Raw genomic sequence first — 20,937 nt, forward strand, 5'->3', positions numbered from 1 at the left:
TGCTGACCCCTGGTTTAACCTCTTTTCAAAATGCAATTGCCTTCCCCTGTGGTAGACGTGAAATTCCAGTTCACAGATAGGCTGGTATGTAGCTTATAGCCAGACTAGGCCTAATGGTGGCAGCCATGTTTGGTGCTCACACATCTGCCCTGATTTGTATACAAAACAAGATGTGTGTGTACATCTTTTTTTCACAGCAGAAGCAGGGCAAAGGCTAAGAGCTTTTTTCCTTCCCTATTTTAGCTCCCCTGCAGCCCATCACTTCAGGCATTTTTCTCCCAGCCTGCTACACAAAACAAAAAACAGAAATGGCTGAGCTGGGCTGGACAAAATGAGCCAAAAGCAATGATCTGTAAGGATGGAGGGGGAGGAATGTGTTGGGTAGGGCAGCAGATTACTCACTGCCCTTTTAAAAGCTAAAATTACAGACTCATCTCATCCCTTCTATGTTTTGCATCCACTCCTTCCTCCATGAGAAATAAACATCATTATTTTGCTTCTTAGAGAAAGCTCTATTGATAACCTGCAGTCACACAGTCAGTCTATTCTGCCTTTTCCCTCAACTACTGTGTGCTGCTGAGGACAAATGTCTTAAAACACAAACCCAGTATGTAAACAGAAAACAAGGCAGTGGATGGATGACTGAGGGAGATGTCATTAAACAAACAACAATTAAGCAAAACAATTTAATTATCAAGGCTTCGTGGGAAGGACGCAGAAGAGAGCCTGGGGTTTTTCTATGTTTTTCCTACCACAGCACCTTTCATAGGAGCCAAGGCTTCCCTGTAGTGGCACCCAAGCTATGGAACAGTATGTTTCCCTTTGGTTCTGTGAGCTGCCCAGAGGACCTATGTTGATGGATGCCATATAAAAACTCAGTCAGATCAATAAAATAATGTGCCAATGTAAACAGGCTTCCTTCAAGCCACTTGTCCTCTCACTGTAAAAATGGGTGAATAGATGTTGCAAGTGAGGCCTACGCACATTGCAAACCCTTTGAAGGTTACACATTTGGCAGTGGAGAAGTGTCCAAGCCTGAAGGACTCTCAAAAAACAAATTCTCCCCCTCAGAGAATTCAGGGCCCTGTGGTTTATTACAGGTTGCTGGGAATTGTAATCCTGTGATGAGTAAACTACACCGCCCAGAATGTTTTGAGGGAAAGAATGTGCTTTGAAGATAACATGTGTACACAGCCAATGCTAGAAGCAAGCCCTGTGAATCAAAATGGCATCCAGCTCACTCTAGCTGAAGTTGGCAGGGTGTCTCATGGTCTCTGGAGAGAAATTGCTCCTGGCTTTCATGTGTGTGGCTGTTGGAGCAAAGGGAGACAACTCCATCCAAGCTGAATTCCTTACCAGAAACTCAGTTTGGGGCTCATCCTGAGGATAGAGGAGAAGGGGCACGTTAGCTATAAAGGGAGCCAACATTTCAGGGAAATCCGTCATATCAGGCATTCCATTAGAACTGAATGGCTTCTGGAACTTCAGGGCTCCTTCCAAGGGTACCAGATGACTGCATAGCCTGAAGGCGCCACATACTATTTCAGGCCTATCCTAGAAAGAGCAACAGAGAGAGAGAGAATATTGTCAGCCCTTAAAGTGGAGGAAAAGAAATAAAAACACTTGAAAACACTTGTGTGTTTGTCTGTTCCCTTAGGTCAGTCTTGCAGAATTACAAATGTACAGAGTTTGTACTTGTTAGCTTCTTATTTTTTTAATACAGGGCCTTTTTTGTGACAGCACTCACAGATATGACATACCAACACTTTTTTCTGCCTATGGCAGCCATTTTGGCTTTGGCACCCACAGCACTTTTATTAATATATGTTTGGCTGTATAATTATAATTATTGTGTGGTTTTTATATTGCGACTTTATGTTGTGAACCACTCAGAGACCTGCGGGCATAGGGTAGCATACAATTTTTAATAGTAATAGTAATAATGTATTGGCACCTATTTTTTTTACCCCCAAAATGCACTGGTTTAATTTAATACAGGGTCCCTCACTTTGTTAGGGCTACAACAAGAGGCTGTTTATTGATGAACCAGCTAACACGCAACAACTTAGGAAAACAAACTTGTTGATAAACGATCTTTAATTGGGAGCAAGCAGTGAGGTGGCCTAGTTTGCTGGTGATACCAAATTGTTCAGGGTTATTAAAGCAAAAGGATTACAAAAGGATCTCTGCAAACTGAGTGAATAGGCAGTAAAGTGGCAAATGCAATTCAATGTAAAGGTAAAGGTAAAGGTAAAGGTACCCCTGCCCGTTCCGGCCAGTCTTGCCAGACTCTAGGGTTGTGCGCTCATCTCACTCTATAGGCCGGGAGCCAGCGCTGTCCGCAGACACTTCCGGGTCACGTGGCCAGCGTGACATCGCTGCTCTGGCGAGCCAGCGCAGCACACGGAACGCCGTTTACCTTCCCGCTGGTAAGCGGTCCCTATTTATCTACTTGCACCCGGAGGTGCTTTCGAACTGCTAGGTTGGCAGGCACCTGGACCGAACGACGGGAGCGCACCCCGGCGCAGGGATTCGAACCGCCGACCATGCAATCGGCAAGTCCTAGGCGCTGAGGCTTTAACCCACAGCGCCACCCGCATCCCGCAATTCAATGTAAATGTGTCTAAAATGATGCACTTTGGAGCAAAACTATCTGACCAGCAACAAGAATTTGGGGTCAATAATAGATTGCTCAATGAATCTGTTGACCCAATGTGTGGTGCCCATGAAAAAGGCAAATTCCATGCTGGGGTTCATTAGGAAAAGAATTGAAAATAAATCTGCTGAGATTGTAAACTTTTGTTCTTATGAAACTAACCATAAAAACAAGCTAAAGGGTGGAGTCTTGGCTCCAACCCATAATAATTGGAGACAAGATTGAACTCTATAATAACTTCCTATTATATTGAGTGGGTGGTGGAAAATATTTACAATTCAACAAGTCTTAGTTTTTAATTAAGAATTCTTTCTGTTTAAAATGGTTGACTCGCAGAAGAAGAAGAAGAAGAAGAAGAAAAGAAATAAAAACATGAGTCTGGTATAAAAGTATTTTCAGAACCAGTGTAAAAAAAAAATCACTATGTTTTGAGTTAAACAAGAATGAAACTAAAAAGCTGGCCTGTGAAAACTAATATAAATAAAACCAACATTATTCGTAGCATAGATGCATCCTCAGAGAGGATCCCACACAGTGTGACTGGCTTGGATCTGGTCCGTGTAAGTCATGGTTGAAAGTGTCAGTACCACCAATATCTCAGTCTATTTACCTGCACTTGTTTTCCAAGTTGTACCAGAATGATAACTCCTGTGTCCACCATCTTCTTGCATTGGATTGACCAGTCCTGGAAAGGGAGATACTGGCAACCTTTCTCCAAAAATTGACTGATTCTTTCCTGAGGAAAATAAATAGAAGAAAGAAAGAAAGAAAGAAAGAAAGAAAGAAAGAAAGAAAGAAAGAAAGAAAGAGGAGGAGCATTATGAGATGGTTTTATACCAACTTACAATATTTTCTGGAAGGGCTGCAGAAATTTATGGAAAGGGGTGGGGAGTCACACTTTGAATGAAGTCTCCATAAGTCCTGTAGCACAGATAGGGTACCATCTCAGTTGAGAGCATTTTAGAATATAAGAAGAGCCTACTGAAGAAGGCCAATGGCCCACATTATCCAGCATCCTGTTCTCACAGAGGCTACGCAGATGCCTGTGGGAAAATCCACAAGCAGGACCAGAGCACAACAATACAATTTATTTCCAGCAAATGGTATGCAGAAGCATTATTGCCTCTGACTGCAAAAGCAGAGCAGAGCTATCATGGCTAGTTTGACTTTCAGAATTAAAAAAGTATGTTTGACTTTCAGATTTCAAAGGTCATTTCAGGTAATTCAAAAGGCAAGCCTTTCCTCGCTTAATGCTATTCCCCCACGTGAACTATTGCAATGCTCTTTATGTAGGGCTGCCTTTGAAAACAGTTCAGAAACTTCAATTAGTGCAGAATGCAGCTGCCCAGTTGTTGACAGGTTTGAGAGCAACAGATAATAAGACGCAAATTTTGTTTCAGCTATGTGGCCTGCCTGTATGTTTCTGAGCTTAATTCAAAATGCTGGTTTGGACTGATAAAGCTCTTCAAGGCTCAGGGCTCTAATATCTTTCCAGAATGCTGCTTCTGGTATGAACCTACCTGGACCCTTAGATATTTGTCTAAGGCCCTTCTTCAAGTCCCCACCTCTGAGGAAAGCTTGGAGGGTGGTGACAAGAGAAGGGTCTTTTCAGTGGTGGCCCCCATTCTGTGGAACGCGCTCCCCTGAGAGAGACACATGCCAACCTTTGTTGACACATCTTTGGTGGCAGATGCAGACTTACTTTTCTACCTTGGATTTTAATAGACTGAGGTGATATTGTTTTGTTATTAGCTGCCAACGCTTCCTGTGATCATATGTGGGTTGCTTTTGTTTTGTTTTTATGGTGTAATATATTTTTTTGTTTTTAACAATGCTGTAAACTGCTTGGAGAGCTCTGGGTAACAAGCAACTAACAATTAATAGTAACAAAAACAAGAAGAAGAATGTAATAATGATACGTTATGACATTACAGTCAAACAGAAATTGCAACACATCTAAAATACTTTCAGTTTATGCCTAGGGTTGCCAATTTCTGAGCCATCCCCCACCACCAGGGTTTATTATTGGAAGGCAACGATAGACAATAATGTGTCTGTCCACACCTACTGATTTTCGGGAATTAGTCAAACGCATAACAGATCAGGCTATTTGTGGGAGAGCAGGGGGGCGGGGGAGAGATCATTCTGTGTTCTCAGTTGTTCACAAAATGAAGGATGAAAATCCTAGAATCCTCTCCAGAATACTTACATCCGTGGAATTGTCTTGCATGATCTTTGCCATCATTACTGTAACGAGCTTGCACATACCACACTTGAGACTTTTCTGAGAAAGAAAGAAATAGTTTTTTTAAAAAATTGTAATTATTATTATTAAGTATCCCAATTCCATTGGCAGAATCCAGTTCAAGAACACCAACTAGTGCTGCATGAGGCTTCCCCCTGTCCTGCCCTGAATCGGCTCTAGGGGGTCAGGAGTACCCCAGAGTTGCCCACAGTGGGGAGGGAGTGTCCCACGGAAACCATCAGAAGAGCACAACACTGAATTCGAATTCCTTGCCATATATTTGAAGGACATGAAATCCATGAGACTAGTTAAGTCCTTGCATATCTACAATTCCCAGCACCCTGAACCAACTATAAAAAGGTAAAGGTACCCCGACCATTAGGTCCAGTCGCAGACGACTCAGTGTTGCACGCTCATCTCACTCTATAGGCCGAGGGAGCTGGTGTTTGTCCGCAAACAGTTTTTCCGGGTCATGTGGTCAGCATGACTAAGCCGCTTCTGGCGAACCAGAGCAGTGCACGGAAACGCTGTTTACCTTCCTGCCAGAGGGGTACCTATTTATCTACTTGCACTTTGACGTGCTTTCGAACTGCTAGGTGGGCAGGAGCTGGGACCGAGCAACGGGAGCTCACCCCGTCACGGGGATTCAAACTGCTGACCTTCCGATCAGCAAGCCTGAGAGGCACAGTGGTTTAGACCACAGCGCCACCCCCGTCCCCGAACCAACTATAATTCCCAGGTGTTTGTGTGTTTTGCATGTATGGTGTGTACACACCTAGGTCAGTTGCACTTCATTCCCACTGAAATCAGCGGGACTTCAATTTGAGATGACCTCTTTCTATGTGGCTGGTTCAGGATCTAAATCAAGGCAGACCATTGCTTTACCTTGCCCAGCCTGCTCTGTCTGACAGCAGCTATGTGGCCACTGACCCAAAGGTGCATGCAAGGGAATGTACCTAGACACTTATACAGGCAACACATGCGCTTTCCCCCTGAGCTGTATGGTGCAGCTAAATAAGGGTTTGAGGCATAGGTGCCAATTCCCTGGGACCCTGGGTACCCGAGCACCCACAAAATTCCCCATGAAGAGGCCGGGCACCCACAAATTTCAGTGCCAGGGCCATGCACACTTCATGGCACCCACGGTCCTGGACACCCACAGTCGCAGGGCCAAGCTGGCACTCTGAGGACAGAACCACACTTTAAAGTGTGGCCCTGATGCAAAGGCATCTGTGCCCTACATTATGCAGTGGCTGGTGCAGGCAAAAAGGGCAGGGTAGAAATATACAATCCAGGACACAGGTAATTGAGTCAGTTGGCATGTGTGTTAAGAGCAGGGTGGTTGCTGTTTATGGCGGTGGAAATGTCTTTAATGTAACATAGCAGTTCTGGCCTCAGTTCTGCTCGTGAAAGAAAGGAAGTGGAGCGAGGCCAGCTGATTGAGCAGCTGGTGCCATCTAGAAATCCTCCGTTAAACTGGCATTTCCATTTCCACTCAAAAAAGAAAGTTGGGGGGGAAACCTAATATGGTTTTCATAGCCGTTTCAGTCTTGTTTTGTTTTTAGACACTGTGTTTAAGGGGCTAGCTGGTTGGTGTTCTGCAGTTGCAATGCAATACATCATCTGGAACCCTAAGAATGTCACCTTTCATTTAGAAGAGAAGCAAGTATGTAGCTTCTCTTAATACAGGAACTTCTCATAATACAGGAACGTGTGTTGGAGCTGGGCTGGAGGCCACAGGAGTGGAGGCAAGTGGTTTTGAACGTGTCTGAGGACAGAAGCCTGCAGAAAAGCTTATTCATCTAAAACAACTTTTGTAGCCACTGTCGTGCTTTCTTTCTGGGTCATGGGGCAACCTCATTACTCAGTGGCAGGTAAAACGTTCTCTGTGCTTGTTCAGAGCACTTCATTTTTGTTATTTGTTCACACTGCATGTTCCTTGGATGAATCCTGTGATCCCCTGTGTAACCCCTGCCTTGAAGGACATGAATGTTGGAGGTGGGCAGGGAGTGCATACTCTGCCGTCACATGGACTCACCACAGGGGTGTTGATCGCCAAAGTCCCATGACAGTGGTCCAAAGTCCCGCACTTCAGTGCCGTGGGGAAGTCCCGACACCATGTTTCCGGACCCTCTGCACACTCTTTCTCCCAAGACAGGGGGCCTGCAGCAGCTGCCCAAAAGAAGAACAGAAAGGTTAGCTTCCAGCTACACAGCGAAAAAAGCTCTTTGACAGATTCTACCTTCTATTTAAGCCATCTCGATTTGATTTTGAAAGATAAGTAAGCTGAGTTGAGGACCTGCCCACTAGCTCGGCCACTCAGAGGAAACAGCCTTGGAGAAATACTGCTACCACAAATGCCCATCTGTAAAATGGGAACAACAGTGATATGTGGCATCAAGCATGATAAAATCTGAAAGGTTATCTATATAAATCTATGATCGTTAAACCACACACACAAATAATATACAGTGGTACCTCGGGTTACATACACTTCAGGTTACATACGCTTCAGCTTACAGACTCCGCTAACCCAGAAATAGTACCTCGGGTTAAGAACTTTGCTTCAGGATGAGAACAGAAATCGTGCTCTGGCGGCGCAGCCGCAGCAGGAGGCCCCATTAGCTAAAGTGGTGCCTCAGGTTAAGAACAGTTTCAGGTTAAGAACGGACCTCCGGAACGAATTAAGTACTTAACCTGAGGTACCACTGTATTTTGGATTTTTCACTGTTTTGGCCCTATGTCCACAAGCTTATTTGCACGCTTTCATCTCAGCTTGTGCATTGGAAGTACTGTATTTCCTTTTCATAGAAAACCATGCTTTTCTTATCACTGCTGGAGCAAGGCCAGTTTAACAAAAATGGACAGTCCTGCCCTTGAAGCCACCATATCCTCTATGTGCCAGGAATAAACAATTTCAATATTATATGCATAATTGTAGCACATGAAAACCATGTTGTGTCAGCAGCCTGTTGGGTCAGGCCTAGCCCAGCACATGTTCTCACAGTGTCCAGCCAGACGCCTATGGGAAGGCTACCAGCAGAACCAGAGCACAAGAGGCCTCTGTCCTCCTTCAGTTTCCAGAAAACAGTATTCAGAATCACTGCTGCCTCCAAGTGTGGAGATAGAAAACAGCCAACAAGGCTAGCAGCCGTTGATAGACTTATCTTCTAATGAATGCCGTATCCTCCTCATAGCTGACAACAGTCACACCAGAATTAGGATTGTTCACACTGTGGTAAATGTGGCCATCTTGTTGCAATCACTTCAAATCACTTGGGACGTGTCTGTGCATAGCTATAGCCTTATTATAATACAACATTTACTACAGCCTGACCCAATGATCAGTGCTCAATCTGCAGGATGGGAATCATAGTCTGACAAAATCTGGGGAGCACCATTTTGCCTACGCCAGTTCTAAGTGCAGTATAGCCATGTTGGTAATCACAAAAGAGAGGGGAACCAGAACTATTCTGCCCACCCCAAGTAATTCGACCTCAGCCAGCCCTGGGGAACTGAAACTGGACCAACACAGAGTGTGTACTTTGAACAGAAACTCTGGTGAGCCCAGATGTCTACATCTCTATTTATATAGTATTTGCATTGCATTGCAGAACCGAAAGCAGAAATATTCTAGCTATCCCTGCAACAGAGGTTTGTTCTGCAGACATTAGCAAGTGATACTGGATATTTCAGAACATCTGCTCCCATACCAGCCATCTTGGACCCTCAGGGTGGGCCGGGGAGCTCTTTGGCCCACTGAACACAGGAGAAGCTCCCCTCCCTTGTAGTGGAGCCCCTGGAGACACAGATGGCAGAAAAGATGGGCTTCTGTTAGCCACCAAAAATGTCTTCCCCCTTGAAGGGAATTACTTCATACTCTCCAATATTTTTAAGCTTCCCCTGCCCCCTGCATTTTGACTGCATTTTGTTAACCATTAGTCCAGGTATTTCACTCTATTGTTCTTCTAGGTTGAACATAATTTCCGGTGTTGGAAACTGCCCTGAGATCACTATGAGCAATGAAGTGCAGTATGGAGATTTTGCAAATACAAAGGAACTAATGTTTAGCTCCACGGTTGTGAAAAGCTTCAACCGCCACCGATTTCTGCAAATCAGGCCAGGGTTGAAGGCACAGAAGCGGGCCTTTGTGGTTAGTTGGCAACCAGGTTTAGGAAACTGCTGCAAAGTCTCAGCTACATCTAGGAAATTATTTCGTTCTCTTCGTCATCGCCATGGTAGGTCATTACTGTTAGCATCTTAGTATGTGACCAGTAGGGCATGAAACTGTCATGTAGGTTTTGTCCTTGTTGTTGTTGTCTTTAAATAAGCACCCTCCCAAACTTTTTATCAGCCTAGCTCTTTTGTACTGTGATCTAAAGTTCTGAGATGTTATAACATTCAGTATTTCACCAAAAGCTTTTGTGTTTTACCATGTGCAGAATATCCCCTTAACTCAGCTTTCCCTAACCCCGTGGTGTCCTCCAGCTGTTTTGATCTACATTTCCCATGAATTGGGGATTGCCTGGGACTGATGGAAGTTGGAGATCAGAACGGTTGGAGGGAAGCAAATTGGCAAAGGCTCAGACTGACTTAAGATCTTAAAATTTAAAATCTTGTTGAGGTTCTTCCTTTGACATCTCAAATGAGTTTTCCTTCCTACTATTCCTGCTCATATCAAACCCCACAATTACAACCATAGTCACATTATTCTGTTTGGTGTTGGGAGGAATGGGAATCACTGTTTGCTACTTATTAGCTTCTGTGTGCTGCTTCGTACAATGAATGAGGCCGAGACTTTTAACCCAGTAATTTCACATCTTCAAAGAGGTTCATGGGATTACTTCTCCTTATGCTGTGGGTATGCTTTAGATGTAGGGTGGATAGCTTTTCGGGTGGTTCTTGCAGCTAAGCCTTTAATAGCAACTTGGATGTGCTTGTGTTAGCTTGGTATTATTCTTCCCATTTAGATGACCAACGAATGCACGTAGAGAGGATCTGTTTGCATTGCCCTGACGACCAGATCTGCACATTGCACAGATCTGATGTGCTGTTCATGCAGCAGTTCTGTACAGAAAATCAGATGAGCATCTAGAAGTCAACGGCAAGGACAGACAAGGTCGTAACCCCAGCTTCCCCACTGTCAGCACCACCACTCTAAACACTGATAATCTGAATAGGGCTACTTTTTTATCTCCATGCTACTGGTTTCTACAAATCAAGTTGCTCCTAAGTTTTTCCTCCCTGGACAGTTGACATTTATCTATATTCTGGATGCTACATCTCACCAAAATTTTTATAAAAAAAAATCTACACCTGCCACTATGGTAGTAAATTATTTATCCACATCATAGTTTTTATCTGCCTGTGTTGATCATAGCTCAAAGATACGGCTTGTCCACATTTGAGTATTATTTAGCTGTTAATCCACATTTCCCCCACTTGAATTAGGCAGAGTAATCGACACCTGCACACGTTACAATTTTTTATGCAAGGAGCAATTTTGGTCTTTGCTGCTCATACCAGTGAGTGTTCCCTTTTGTGTTTATCCCTGCCTTCTAATTTGTTGATTCAGTTATGCTAATTAAGTGCCAACTGAGAAGCACAGATAGCTGCATACGCACACACCCCTTGTGTATATATATTATATATATTTAAAAAAATCTCAGCTCTACAAATGTGCAAAAACACACATTCAGGAAACTGTGAATTTTGAGCAGCTCCTGGGAGACTGAAAAAGATATGAAAGCAACTGTAAATTCTGAGAGCACACATTTTGGATGCTACCCAATATATCTGGTATAGAATTTTTTAGCATGGTTTTCTTGTGCAGTGTTCTGGTTCTGGCAAATCTGAGGGATCCGAAGGTGGAGGGGTGGTCCTGTGCTCAGGAACACACAAGAAATAGTTACAACCACAGCAGGGAGAGGGGGAAGTTGTTGGCATGGAAAGGGAAGTAGCAGAAAGGGGTGACTGATCCACCCACCATGCAGAATGGCAAAACCAATTACTTCCTACCCTGAGTGGAGCAATTTGGAGCCTTGTTTTCCTCAATTTATCAAATTATTCCCATATCGGGTAAACCTGAATTTACAAGTGGGAGAGTGCATTGAGATGGCGTTGTTTGAGGGAAACATCATTTGGACCAGGCAGATTAAATGGAAATGCAAAGAGCGGCGAACACACAGCAAGCCCATAGCTGTTTAGGGTGGGAATGAGGAACCTGTGGCTCACAATATATTATTGGACTCGCATTAATTCCAGTCAGCATTGCTATATGGGTCAGGGATGATGGGATGTCCTCCTTGCATTTGTCCAGCTGTGAGAGAGGGGTGTGGAGAAACCTGCTCAGTATTCTTCTGTGGATTTCAACATTCTTTACAGTGAGTCAGTAGCCCATTAACACTTTCTTTCTGCCACCCGGCTTCCGGAAATTTAATCTGCTTTATTTTTTCCCCTCCGCCCCTTTTTAATGTTAATCTGTCTTGGATCTCCAATTACGTTAAGGAAAGCGCTCACATGCCCATGCATGCTTCCCTCATATGCAAATATTCCTCTCTCCCCCTTGCACACTTTTCTCATGTTCTTTGCCAGTTTGAACATGCACACTTCCCCTGGTGTTTGCATGAGTGCATCAGACGGTTTTGCTTCTGTTTCCAACACACACAGCTATACTTGTGCTCTCCCACCCTATTACTGTTTGTCCTCAGATGGCACTGACAACCTTGCATGTAAAAACCACAGCCTGGTGCTGTCCCTCCTGTGTTGTTTTGCACACTTCATCATTCACCTTCTCAAGCAGAAGAGTATGCTGTTGGCCTCTATCTGTCTTGCACGATCTCACTTTTTCTAGAATGCAGGGTGTACTTAGGGGTTGCCCACCCTGCCAAGGGTGCAGGCCCAAGGGGGGGGGGGGAATTGCACCTCTTCACCCTGGCTCAGACTGGCTAGGAGGGAGGGAGGGAGGGAAGCCGATAGACAGAGGAGGAGCAGAGCAGACTCCGATGACCACAGAGGAAGTCATGGGTGGAGCACAAAAGGAGATCAAGAGCAAACATTTTGAGCTTCTGGTTCATGGTCTCTCCCAGCTTTGGAGGTGGCAAAACATGCCTTTCACACGCAAATCTTTATGTATTTTACAACAATCTATGCATCCTTCACTTTGACTCCAGTGGGGAACAAGCCCCTGTTGAAATGACCTTGCTGTAAGATCTGGACACACACACACCCTCCACGCAGACTGAAGGTGTAAATTTCTTTACACATTTCTTAAAGCTATTTCTTAAAGTTATGACAATCTCTACCACAGGCATAGGCAAACTCGGCCCTCCAGATGTTTTTGGCCTACAACTCCCATGATCCCTAGCTAGCAGGACCAGTGGTCAGAGATGATGGGAATTGTAGTCTCAAAACATCTGGAGGGCCGAGTTTGCCTATGCCTGCTCTACCGCGTCTTCAATTCTCCAAAGGAGCACAGAGCCTGGGCGAATGCCTAGAACCCCCCTGGAATCTTGCTATGGCTCGGGAGAGAGTGGGGGTGGCACCCAACTGCTGTAACAATATTAATGGCTGAAACACAGTGATGTCGTTCTGTCCCGCTGTGGTTTAGGTTGTATTTCCATGTCTTGTCTCCACCTGATGTGTTCTACCTGTTTCGCTACCATGCGCCTGCAACCATCCAGCTCCCAATCACGAAGCTGCCATCTGAGCATGTGCAACAGCTGTCTTAAATGTTCATGCCTCAGCCTGACCAAGAAGCGAGTGTGACTTAACGTTTTCTAATTGGATGGAAGCTGGTTTGAGGGAAGATGCATCAAACAGCATCATTTCTAAAGAAACCACAGGATAGAAATGGATCGCTGCCAATGTTGTGTGTAAATGGGCTTGGGGGGGAAACAGCAGTGGTGCCACAGTGAACGGTAATGTGGACACACCAGAACCTACCCCCATTCTCCACTAAGCTGCACATACAAACACACGCCCTTGCCATACAAACACACGCCCTTGCCAAGACTTGATCATGCCTCAACTGTAGCTCAGAGAGAATGTGGACACAAACAGCAAGGTTAGCATCATCAGGGGTGGGGGTCTAAACTCGGGGTGAGGATGGAGGGGGATAAGACAACAAGGGAGAAATTGGCAGAGCTTAGGAGGGGTGAATGTAATTCACTGCAGGGATTGTGACATGCCTGTTGTGTCAACAACAGACTGCAAGAATTGCTTTCCGGAACCTTGAACCATAATAGATGCTAGTTAGCAAATAGGCAGAGGCATGCACAACCTACGCAAAAGGGTGGCGGGGTTTTTGGTTGTTTTGCATACAAGGAAATAGTCTCAAGCATTAAAACTGCTTTTAGGGATGATAGAGTATTCAGAGGGCTGAGCGGGCCCTTTCCATCTCCTTTGCAGCACATCAGCATTAAAGACAATGACTGGGTGGGACAAGGCAGCAATTGCAAGGCAGAATTAAGAGTGATCTCATCTTTGGGAGAAGTACCAGCATGAGCCACAAAATGATGCAAGGAGCTTCATTTTTGGGTTCCCTTGGGAGGAAGAGCAAGATTTATTCTTTAAAAAAGGAATAATAATGCAACTCTGTTGCTTGGCAGAGCATTTATGTAGGCAAGCAAGCAAACTATAGTCAAGGAAGTGCCTAGGTTCATGTGGAACGTCGTAGTTATGGTCAGTAAGGTAATAACAAACCATGGCTTGTTTTTGCTAACACACCATAGCTAAGACACTGGACAGGGTACACACATAACACTGAGCCATGGTTTATTGAACTATAGCTTAGTAAACTATGGTTTATAATTACAAAGCCAGGGTAATGAAAGAGCTCCAACCCCAAAGCCCTCTGCCCACCTCATCTGAACAACAGGCTCCCATGATTCAACATGAACTTCAGCAACTGGCATTTGCAATTCTCCTTTATTTCTAAAGCAATTTGCCATCTAGCATGGAGATGAGGGGCTGCTGCCTGAGAAACATAAGCCCAGTGTCCCCTTGGGCACACTGAACCAGCTATGCAGTTATTTGGATCCCAGCCTGTGCCCCAGGGCACAGCCACATAGGTAAGATATATGCATAGAAATACCATATTTACTCAAATCTAATGCTCACCTTTTTGGGACAAATTACGTTGCAAAAATTAAGGTGCACATTGGATTTGATGGCATATTTACATTCGCCAGCAAATACTTCTTTTTTGTTTCAAGGCTCTGAAAATTGAGGTGTGCATTAGATTCGATGGCGCATTAGACTGAAGTAAATAGAGTAAGGCTGACTGGAGGAGAGATTGTTATTTTCTTTTAGAAAGTATTAAATACAAAGCTGTAACATACAGTGCATGGCTACATAAAACTGAAATTTAGATTTAACCTAAAATACAAATATTAGTAAGCATTATGAGGGAGAGTAACAGCGTAATCTTATGCATACTGTGGTGTTTGCCCATTCTTTGGGGATATGTTTGTATTGGGGGAGAGAAAGGGTTAATAGGTTGACCAATAAGAAAGCCCAGAGGCGTCATCTACCTGATTTTGAGGCTCAGCCCAGAGGTTTTGACAGTTAGTTCAGTTGGTTCTTTTGTTGGGGGGGGAGATAGAGGAGTCAAAGTGAGTTAAGAGACAGGGACAAGACTGAGAGGGAGTTTCAAATATATTTTTAAACTTGTTTGTGTTTGAAATAAACTTTAATCTTCATTATTAACTCTACCTGACTGAGACTCAATACTTCACTGGGGAACCCTGGGTTTTTTCCACAAAATTGATGGCAGCGGAAGAATAAAGTAGTGGTGTACAGGTCAATAATCTGTGAAACAACCGGGGGCTCTGCACAAACGCCACAGAATTGGTGGCAGTGGTGAGATGAATACACGGTGAGGGGAAAGGTAAATCTGGGAATGATTACCTTATCCTGGGTGTGAAGACATATTGGTGTAGTTGTGGGAAAACCCAGTGTGTGAGGCAAAGCCAACGTAATAAATTCAAGAGAGAACTTGAAGCTCTTCTGGCAGAGGTTTTAGACTTGTGGATGGGTGAAGTGAGCTTGCAGGGTCAGTGCAGAGACCCAGTGCAGGACTTTGGGGCCAGAGTCTAAAAGGGAACCTAGCCGGAGGGAATAGCAGTGAGGAAAATTTCTCTTCTCAAAAGTTGTCTTGCTGAGTTGCAGCAATTTACCTGGGAGTAAGCCCTGGTGGGGCTTCCTTCTGAGCAGACTTATACAGAGAGGATCTCAAAACCAAGAATAATAAATACTACAGCTATAGAATGTACTGTGGTACCTCGGGTTAAGTACTTAATTCGTTCCGGAGGTCTGTTCTTAACCTGAAGCACCACTTTAGCTAATGGGGCCTCCTGCTGCCGCTGCGCCGCCAGAGCACGATTTCTGTTCTCATCCTGAAGCAAAGTTCTTAACCCGAGGTACTATTTCTGGGTTAGCGGAGTCTGTAACCTGAAGCGTATGTAACATGAAGCGTATGTAACCCGAGGTACCACTCTAATACAAAAAGTTTCCACAGCCATTTATTAGCTTAAGCTATTCACTCCTGGAAATTATGAAACCTAAATATAAATTAGAGAATTAAAAGGGAACAGCAAAGGGAGGTGCATCATGAAAACAGAAGGAAAATTATGTCAACTGGTCATTCCATATAAAATGAATATAATAAAGATCAATATCTAAAGTCTGATTCTTCATCACATTTATAAAAGGAAGCCATAAGCCATGGAAAGTTTCCTTATGTCTCCTCCCTTCTGGCAGCGGAGGAAGCTAAGGAAGCACTGCAGAGCAACTAAATGCAGAATGGAGTGCGGACAGTCCAGGATAAACCTAATGCACTACACAGTGTCAAGAACATGCTGCAAAATACGCCCACACAAAACCGTCAGTCTGGTGTGACCTGTCATCTCCAGGACATTGATTAGTATGTTTTTTTTAAAAAAACTTGGCTACCACTACACCTTCTTATTTCAAGACACTGAGATGCCCACTTCCACTGTCTTTCAATAAGTAGATTTTTGGATTACCCTCAACACTTCTGGAGATGCCTTTGAAAATGGAAATTTCACTTACTTCCAAACACAGTTTTTACTGGGTTTTAGCCAGAGGAAGTAGACTGGATTATGACACTCCAATTATATGTTATAATAACTTTTAATAATAATTTTAATATTTATATGCAGCCTATCCAACTGGGTTGCCCCAGCCACTCTGGGTGGCATTCAACAATATATTTAAAACATTAAAAACCTCCCTTTACAGAGCTGCCTTCAGATGTCTTCTAAAAGTCAGATAGATGTTTATTTCCTTGACATCTGATAGGAGGGTATTCCACAGGGTGGGTGCCACTACCATGAAGGCCCTCTGCCAGGTTCCCTGTTACTTCACTTCTCACAGTGAGGGAACCGCCAGAAGGCCCTTGGAGCTGGAGCTGTGTCCAGGCTGAATGTTGTTTTCCGGTACAGTCCAAAGGTTTGCTTTTGTTCCACAAGGTAAATAATTTGAGGACACAAGGACCTCAATTCCTCAAGAGGCTTTGCTTAGGGCTCCCCTGTTATCAAGCACATGGTAGTTTCTATGTTAAAAATCAAGCACTGCTAGGAGTTTGCTTTTTGTTTTCCAATGTATGTCTTATCAATAAAAAAAATTGGTGTCGCACAAGGAAATTTTTATTCTGCAAGTGTGACCCAGAAAAAAAAGTTTGAGAATCACTGTTATATGCTAAAAGCACATTCATTCTATGAACTCTGGTCAACATGCAGCCAAAACAGCATACTAGAGAGCTATCAGCAAGTTTCTGGAAAACCCAAGATTTATAGCAGACACAAAACGAGGGGTGGGGGGTGGATATTCCAGTTAGCCCAGTGAGGACTGAGCTAGAGGGGGAACAGAATAGCATGTCCTGAAAAAGGGCTGATGGGAATCCTGAACAGGATCACGCCACACTGCAACATTTTGTTGCTGGTCCTGCTTGCCTTCTTTAACAATATTCCGTAAGTTGGATGCAGAATTTGTCATCATTTAGTGATTGCAGTAAGAACAGGTGCTGGCAGGTCTATCTAGCTGGTGCAATCTACATATCAGATGTGGCGATACGGGAAGAACTCCCGCAGAACCTATGACAGGAGGGCAGGAATGAGCAGAGAGTTAATGGCCTCTGCGAGACGCACTTGTGTAAGCCCAGAGCACTGAAATGTGCCAGGCAGAAGCTATTACAAAAGACAAACAGGTTTAGCAACAAAACCTTTGTTTGCTGTCCTAGATTCATGTCTACACCCAGAGCATTTGCTAACCTACTATAGCTGCTCATATGGATCCCTCCCCACCAAATATTCCCTGCTTCGGAACTTCCTAGCAACTTGAATAAATGATTCAGATATGAGATTCCTCGCAGTACGGATCATCTCCCATCTCCTACTCAGGGAAAAGTGTGGGCAGGACCAGATCATACCATACTATCAACATAGAAGGATTAAGGTTGTCAGGCATATGGTGATAAGGTGAAAATGAGCCTCTGCCCTGGCCCCCATTTAACGAGAATGTCTTTTTCACATAAATAGTATTGTGCTGGTGTCAAGTTTTTTAAGTCATGCAATATTACACAATCCCAGAGGGGTAACTACACTTGTTAAAAACCATCAGAATGACCAAAGTCTTTAAAATATACCTCTTATATAGCATCGGCTTGTATACACTGAAACCCACATCATCAGATCCAATCATGGGCCCAAAGTTACCCAGTGAGCTTCATGGGTATGTGGGGATTTGAGCCTTGTTATCCCAGGTCCCAGTGTTAACACTCTAAACCACTGCACCATAGTGGCTCTGCGTAAGTATAGAAAGAAATGAGGGGCAGTTTACAGGCAGAGCTGGGAACCTCTGGCCCATGGTACGATTTGGCATGCAAGGCCATTTATTATAAAACCATGCCGATTTGCCAATCAGCTGGCATCGCTCTGCTGGGGCGGCGAGGAGGCAGGGCTCCATTCTGTGTTGGCTGCATGCCAGTTCCCCTGCTGGGAAATGACACAGGCAGTTGGAGCAGCAGGGCTGAGCAGGAGCGAAATCCTGCTCTGTTTTGCAGTGCACACCAGTTTGAAAGCGGTTTTACAAGCAGCCCAGAGCTACTCTTTGAACCTTCAGTTTTCTGTAAATTCTACACAGTGAAGCATGCCTTATGAGGAACGGCTAAGGGAGCTGGGCATGTTTAGCCTGGAGAAGAGGAGGTTAAGGGGTGATATGATAGCCATGTTCAAATATATAAAAGGATGTCACATAGAGGAGGGAGAAAGGTTGTTTTCTGCTGCTCCAGAGAAGCGGACACGGAGCAATGGATCCAAACTACAAGAAAGAAGATTCCACCTAAACATTAGGAAGAACTTCCTGACAGTAAGAGCTGTTTGACAGTGGAATTTGCTGCCAAGGAGTGTGGTGGAGTCTCCTTCTTTGGAGGTCTTTAAGCAGAGGCTTGACAACCATATGTCAGGAGTGCTCTGATGGTGTTTCCTGCTTGGCAGGGGGTTGGACTCGATGGCCCTTGTGGTCTCTTCCAACTCTATGATTCTATGATTCTATAAGCAGATTAAAGGCTGGGCTAAGGGAGAGATGGATCAGCGCCTCACGTGAAAATCAGGTCCTATCAACAGGATAAACTTTTTACGATTGATACAACTAGGCTTGGACTCGTCGGAACTGGGAGTGACTAGATCCCAGGAGGAAGCCACTGTCCCTTGCAGAGTTGTTCCTGTGCCCCGTTCCCCTTGTCTCAGCAGTTGGGAGTCAGTCCCACCCACTCCCAACTGGATCATTCCGTCTTTTGCTGGGTTAGCTTTTTAATTTATGTTCTGCATAGCAAAGTGACACACCTGTCTCTGAAGAGGGAGGGAAGACTCCTTGAAGCAGCAACGTGGAAGGTTTTTTTTTATAAAAAAAACCACACAAATACAGGCAAGCTGTATTTGAAGGAATGCAAGTGTAACATGTCACTTTGTTTTTCACAGACATGCTGAAAACTAAGAATGTTGTTTGTGTGATAACAGAAGGGTTTTTAACTTACCCACAGGCATGAGTGACCTGTTTTCCAGCTCCGCATTTAAGAACTAAAGTCAGGTCAATTAGACTATAGCATCGGCATTCATTTTCCCCCGCGTAGTGTATGTTTGGAGAATCCATAATTTGCTAGATTAAAAGGCAACTACCCTGCTCCACACACCCTTTCTCATTTTTAAATACTGCCCAGCTGTGTGTTTAAAATACCATTGTGAGCGGGGGGGGGGGGTCACCCACCCCAAACAAGACACTCCCCCCCTCCGCCAATTGCCAGTTGCCATTACACATGCTAGTGTTTTTCTTTCAGAGATTTTAAACTGGGACACATCTCCTGCACCTAGAGATATACTTTGCCTCTCCTGTGCCACCCCCCGCCAAATTCTTTTTTCCCCTTCATGGTGCTGCCATGTGATTTGTTTGTATTATATTTCTTTGTAGAGATGCCAGAGCTGGTGGAACTGTACGAACCCTATTCAAGACAAGATAAAAATCCTTCTAGCCTGGACTCAGCCACACCTTCCTTTCTATGCAAAAGGCTTTTAAAGCTTATCTACATAAAAGGAGGAGGTTCCAATTAGTGTTCTCATTATATAAGTTTCAATGCATTTTAAAACATTCTTCTTCAGGGTGGGAATAGTCGACTAAAGAATATGTTTTCTTCTTCCCAAGTTAAAAACATGGTTGAAATGCACTCGAGTTTATTCTGCTTGCACTTAGTTAATATTATAAATCATTTCAGGTGTCCTCCTTGTTTGGTGCTACTCTCTCCAGCCATGGTATTACAGCAGAGGTAAGAGCGAACTAATGTGGAGATGGTTAGAAGATTAGAAGCTACAAAACCCCCACTCTCAGGCACCAAGATCACAGGCAGGGCTATTTTTCTAGGAAAATAAGTGCCGAACTCGCCATGAACACCTCCCTTGTTCTCTTAAAATGGCAATAGCGCCCACCTGAGAGGTGCCAGAACTGAGTTCCAGCTGAAAAAAAGCCCTGCTCACAGGGGACGTAGGGTTAGTCAGCAGCTCTCTGCCTGACCTACCTCACAGGTAAGAACCAGAGGAAGGGAAGAAAATGCCCATAAAAATTCTCCACAGCAGCAGTGGGGATCTGGCAGCCCACAGGTCAAGTTATGCTGGTCTGGAATCCTCATTTGACCTGTCAAAGTGTCCAGTGGGAGTTGGGGGAGCTCTGGATTGACCCCTGCTGAGCACAAGGGGGTCGTTTGCATAAATGTTTCCAAAGGGTGAGGAACATCTATGACTTCTGACTAGGCACTGTTGACTTTACCATTTTCAGTCTTTATATGGCCAAACCCTACACATGCACCACTACACAATACTGAAGAGAAGCAATGGGAAACAATGGTAGACCGTGGACTTTCCTTTTATCATGCTAAAGGTCTCACCACTAGGTTCCCTGTGTTATCCCGTTATTTCTATCCCACCTCTTGAGTCTGTGCTTTCTAGGTGCGAACAAGCAGAAGTGTAGGCTAGCTCTTAGACTGTACAGATTATATACAGTGATATCAAGCCTACGGGATGGGAGCAGTCGACGAAGACTGCCTGTGCATATTGGTGCAAGTTTGGGTAATGTATGTGCCCTGTACCCCTCATACTACTGGGCTGGGGAAATAAAATTCAACATTGCCAGGACACAGGTCCTTTCAAAACAACAGAATATTCTAATCAATGAGAATATTTAAAAAACCATGCATGGCAAAATGCTCTTGAACCTGTGCTATCATGTCTGAAGTCATAACTTTCTGCACAGATCCAGCACTGTGTAAGCGGTTCGGTTTTCAACACAGCTGATGGAGGATTTGCTTTCAATATGTAGCTGCCAGTATCCAGCTTTTCTTGTTGTTCAAGAACTGATAGCTGCCTCTGTACTTTCAGCTGGGATGTTCTCGTGCCCTGCCCCTACCGATATCTGGAGATTTCCATCTCTTTAGAGGCAAACACTTTCCCTAAACAGCTATCTGCAAGAT

The 20,937-nt window shown here is 44.3% G+C and overlaps 1 protein-coding gene across 2 annotated transcripts in view; it reads right to left on the reverse strand.

Annotated features, from left to right (window-relative positions):
* LOC310678078 (prosaposin-like) overlaps window positions 1–20,937 on the reverse strand; it is a 41,163-nt gene that overhangs the window by 12,234 nt on the left and 7,992 nt on the right. For both annotated transcript variants that reach the window (XM_083441414.1, XM_083441413.1), the window contains exons 2-5: window positions 6,940–7,073; window positions 4,866–4,940; window positions 3,267–3,392; window positions 1,357–1,554 (exon numbers count right to left, since the gene is read on the reverse strand). In XM_083441414.1, coding sequence (XP_083297540.1) covers window positions 1,357–1,554; window positions 3,267–3,392; window positions 4,866–4,940; window positions 6,940–7,073 — 533 coding nt within the window. The remainder of the gene's footprint in view (window positions 1–1,356; window positions 1,555–3,266; window positions 3,393–4,865; window positions 4,941–6,939; window positions 7,074–20,937) is intronic.

This window comes from Podarcis tiliguerta (genome assembly GCF_965153285.1).
Source record: "Podarcis tiliguerta genome assembly, chromosome: 5".
Lineage (NCBI taxonomy): Eukaryota > Metazoa > Chordata > Lepidosauria > Squamata > Lacertidae > Podarcis > Podarcis tiliguerta.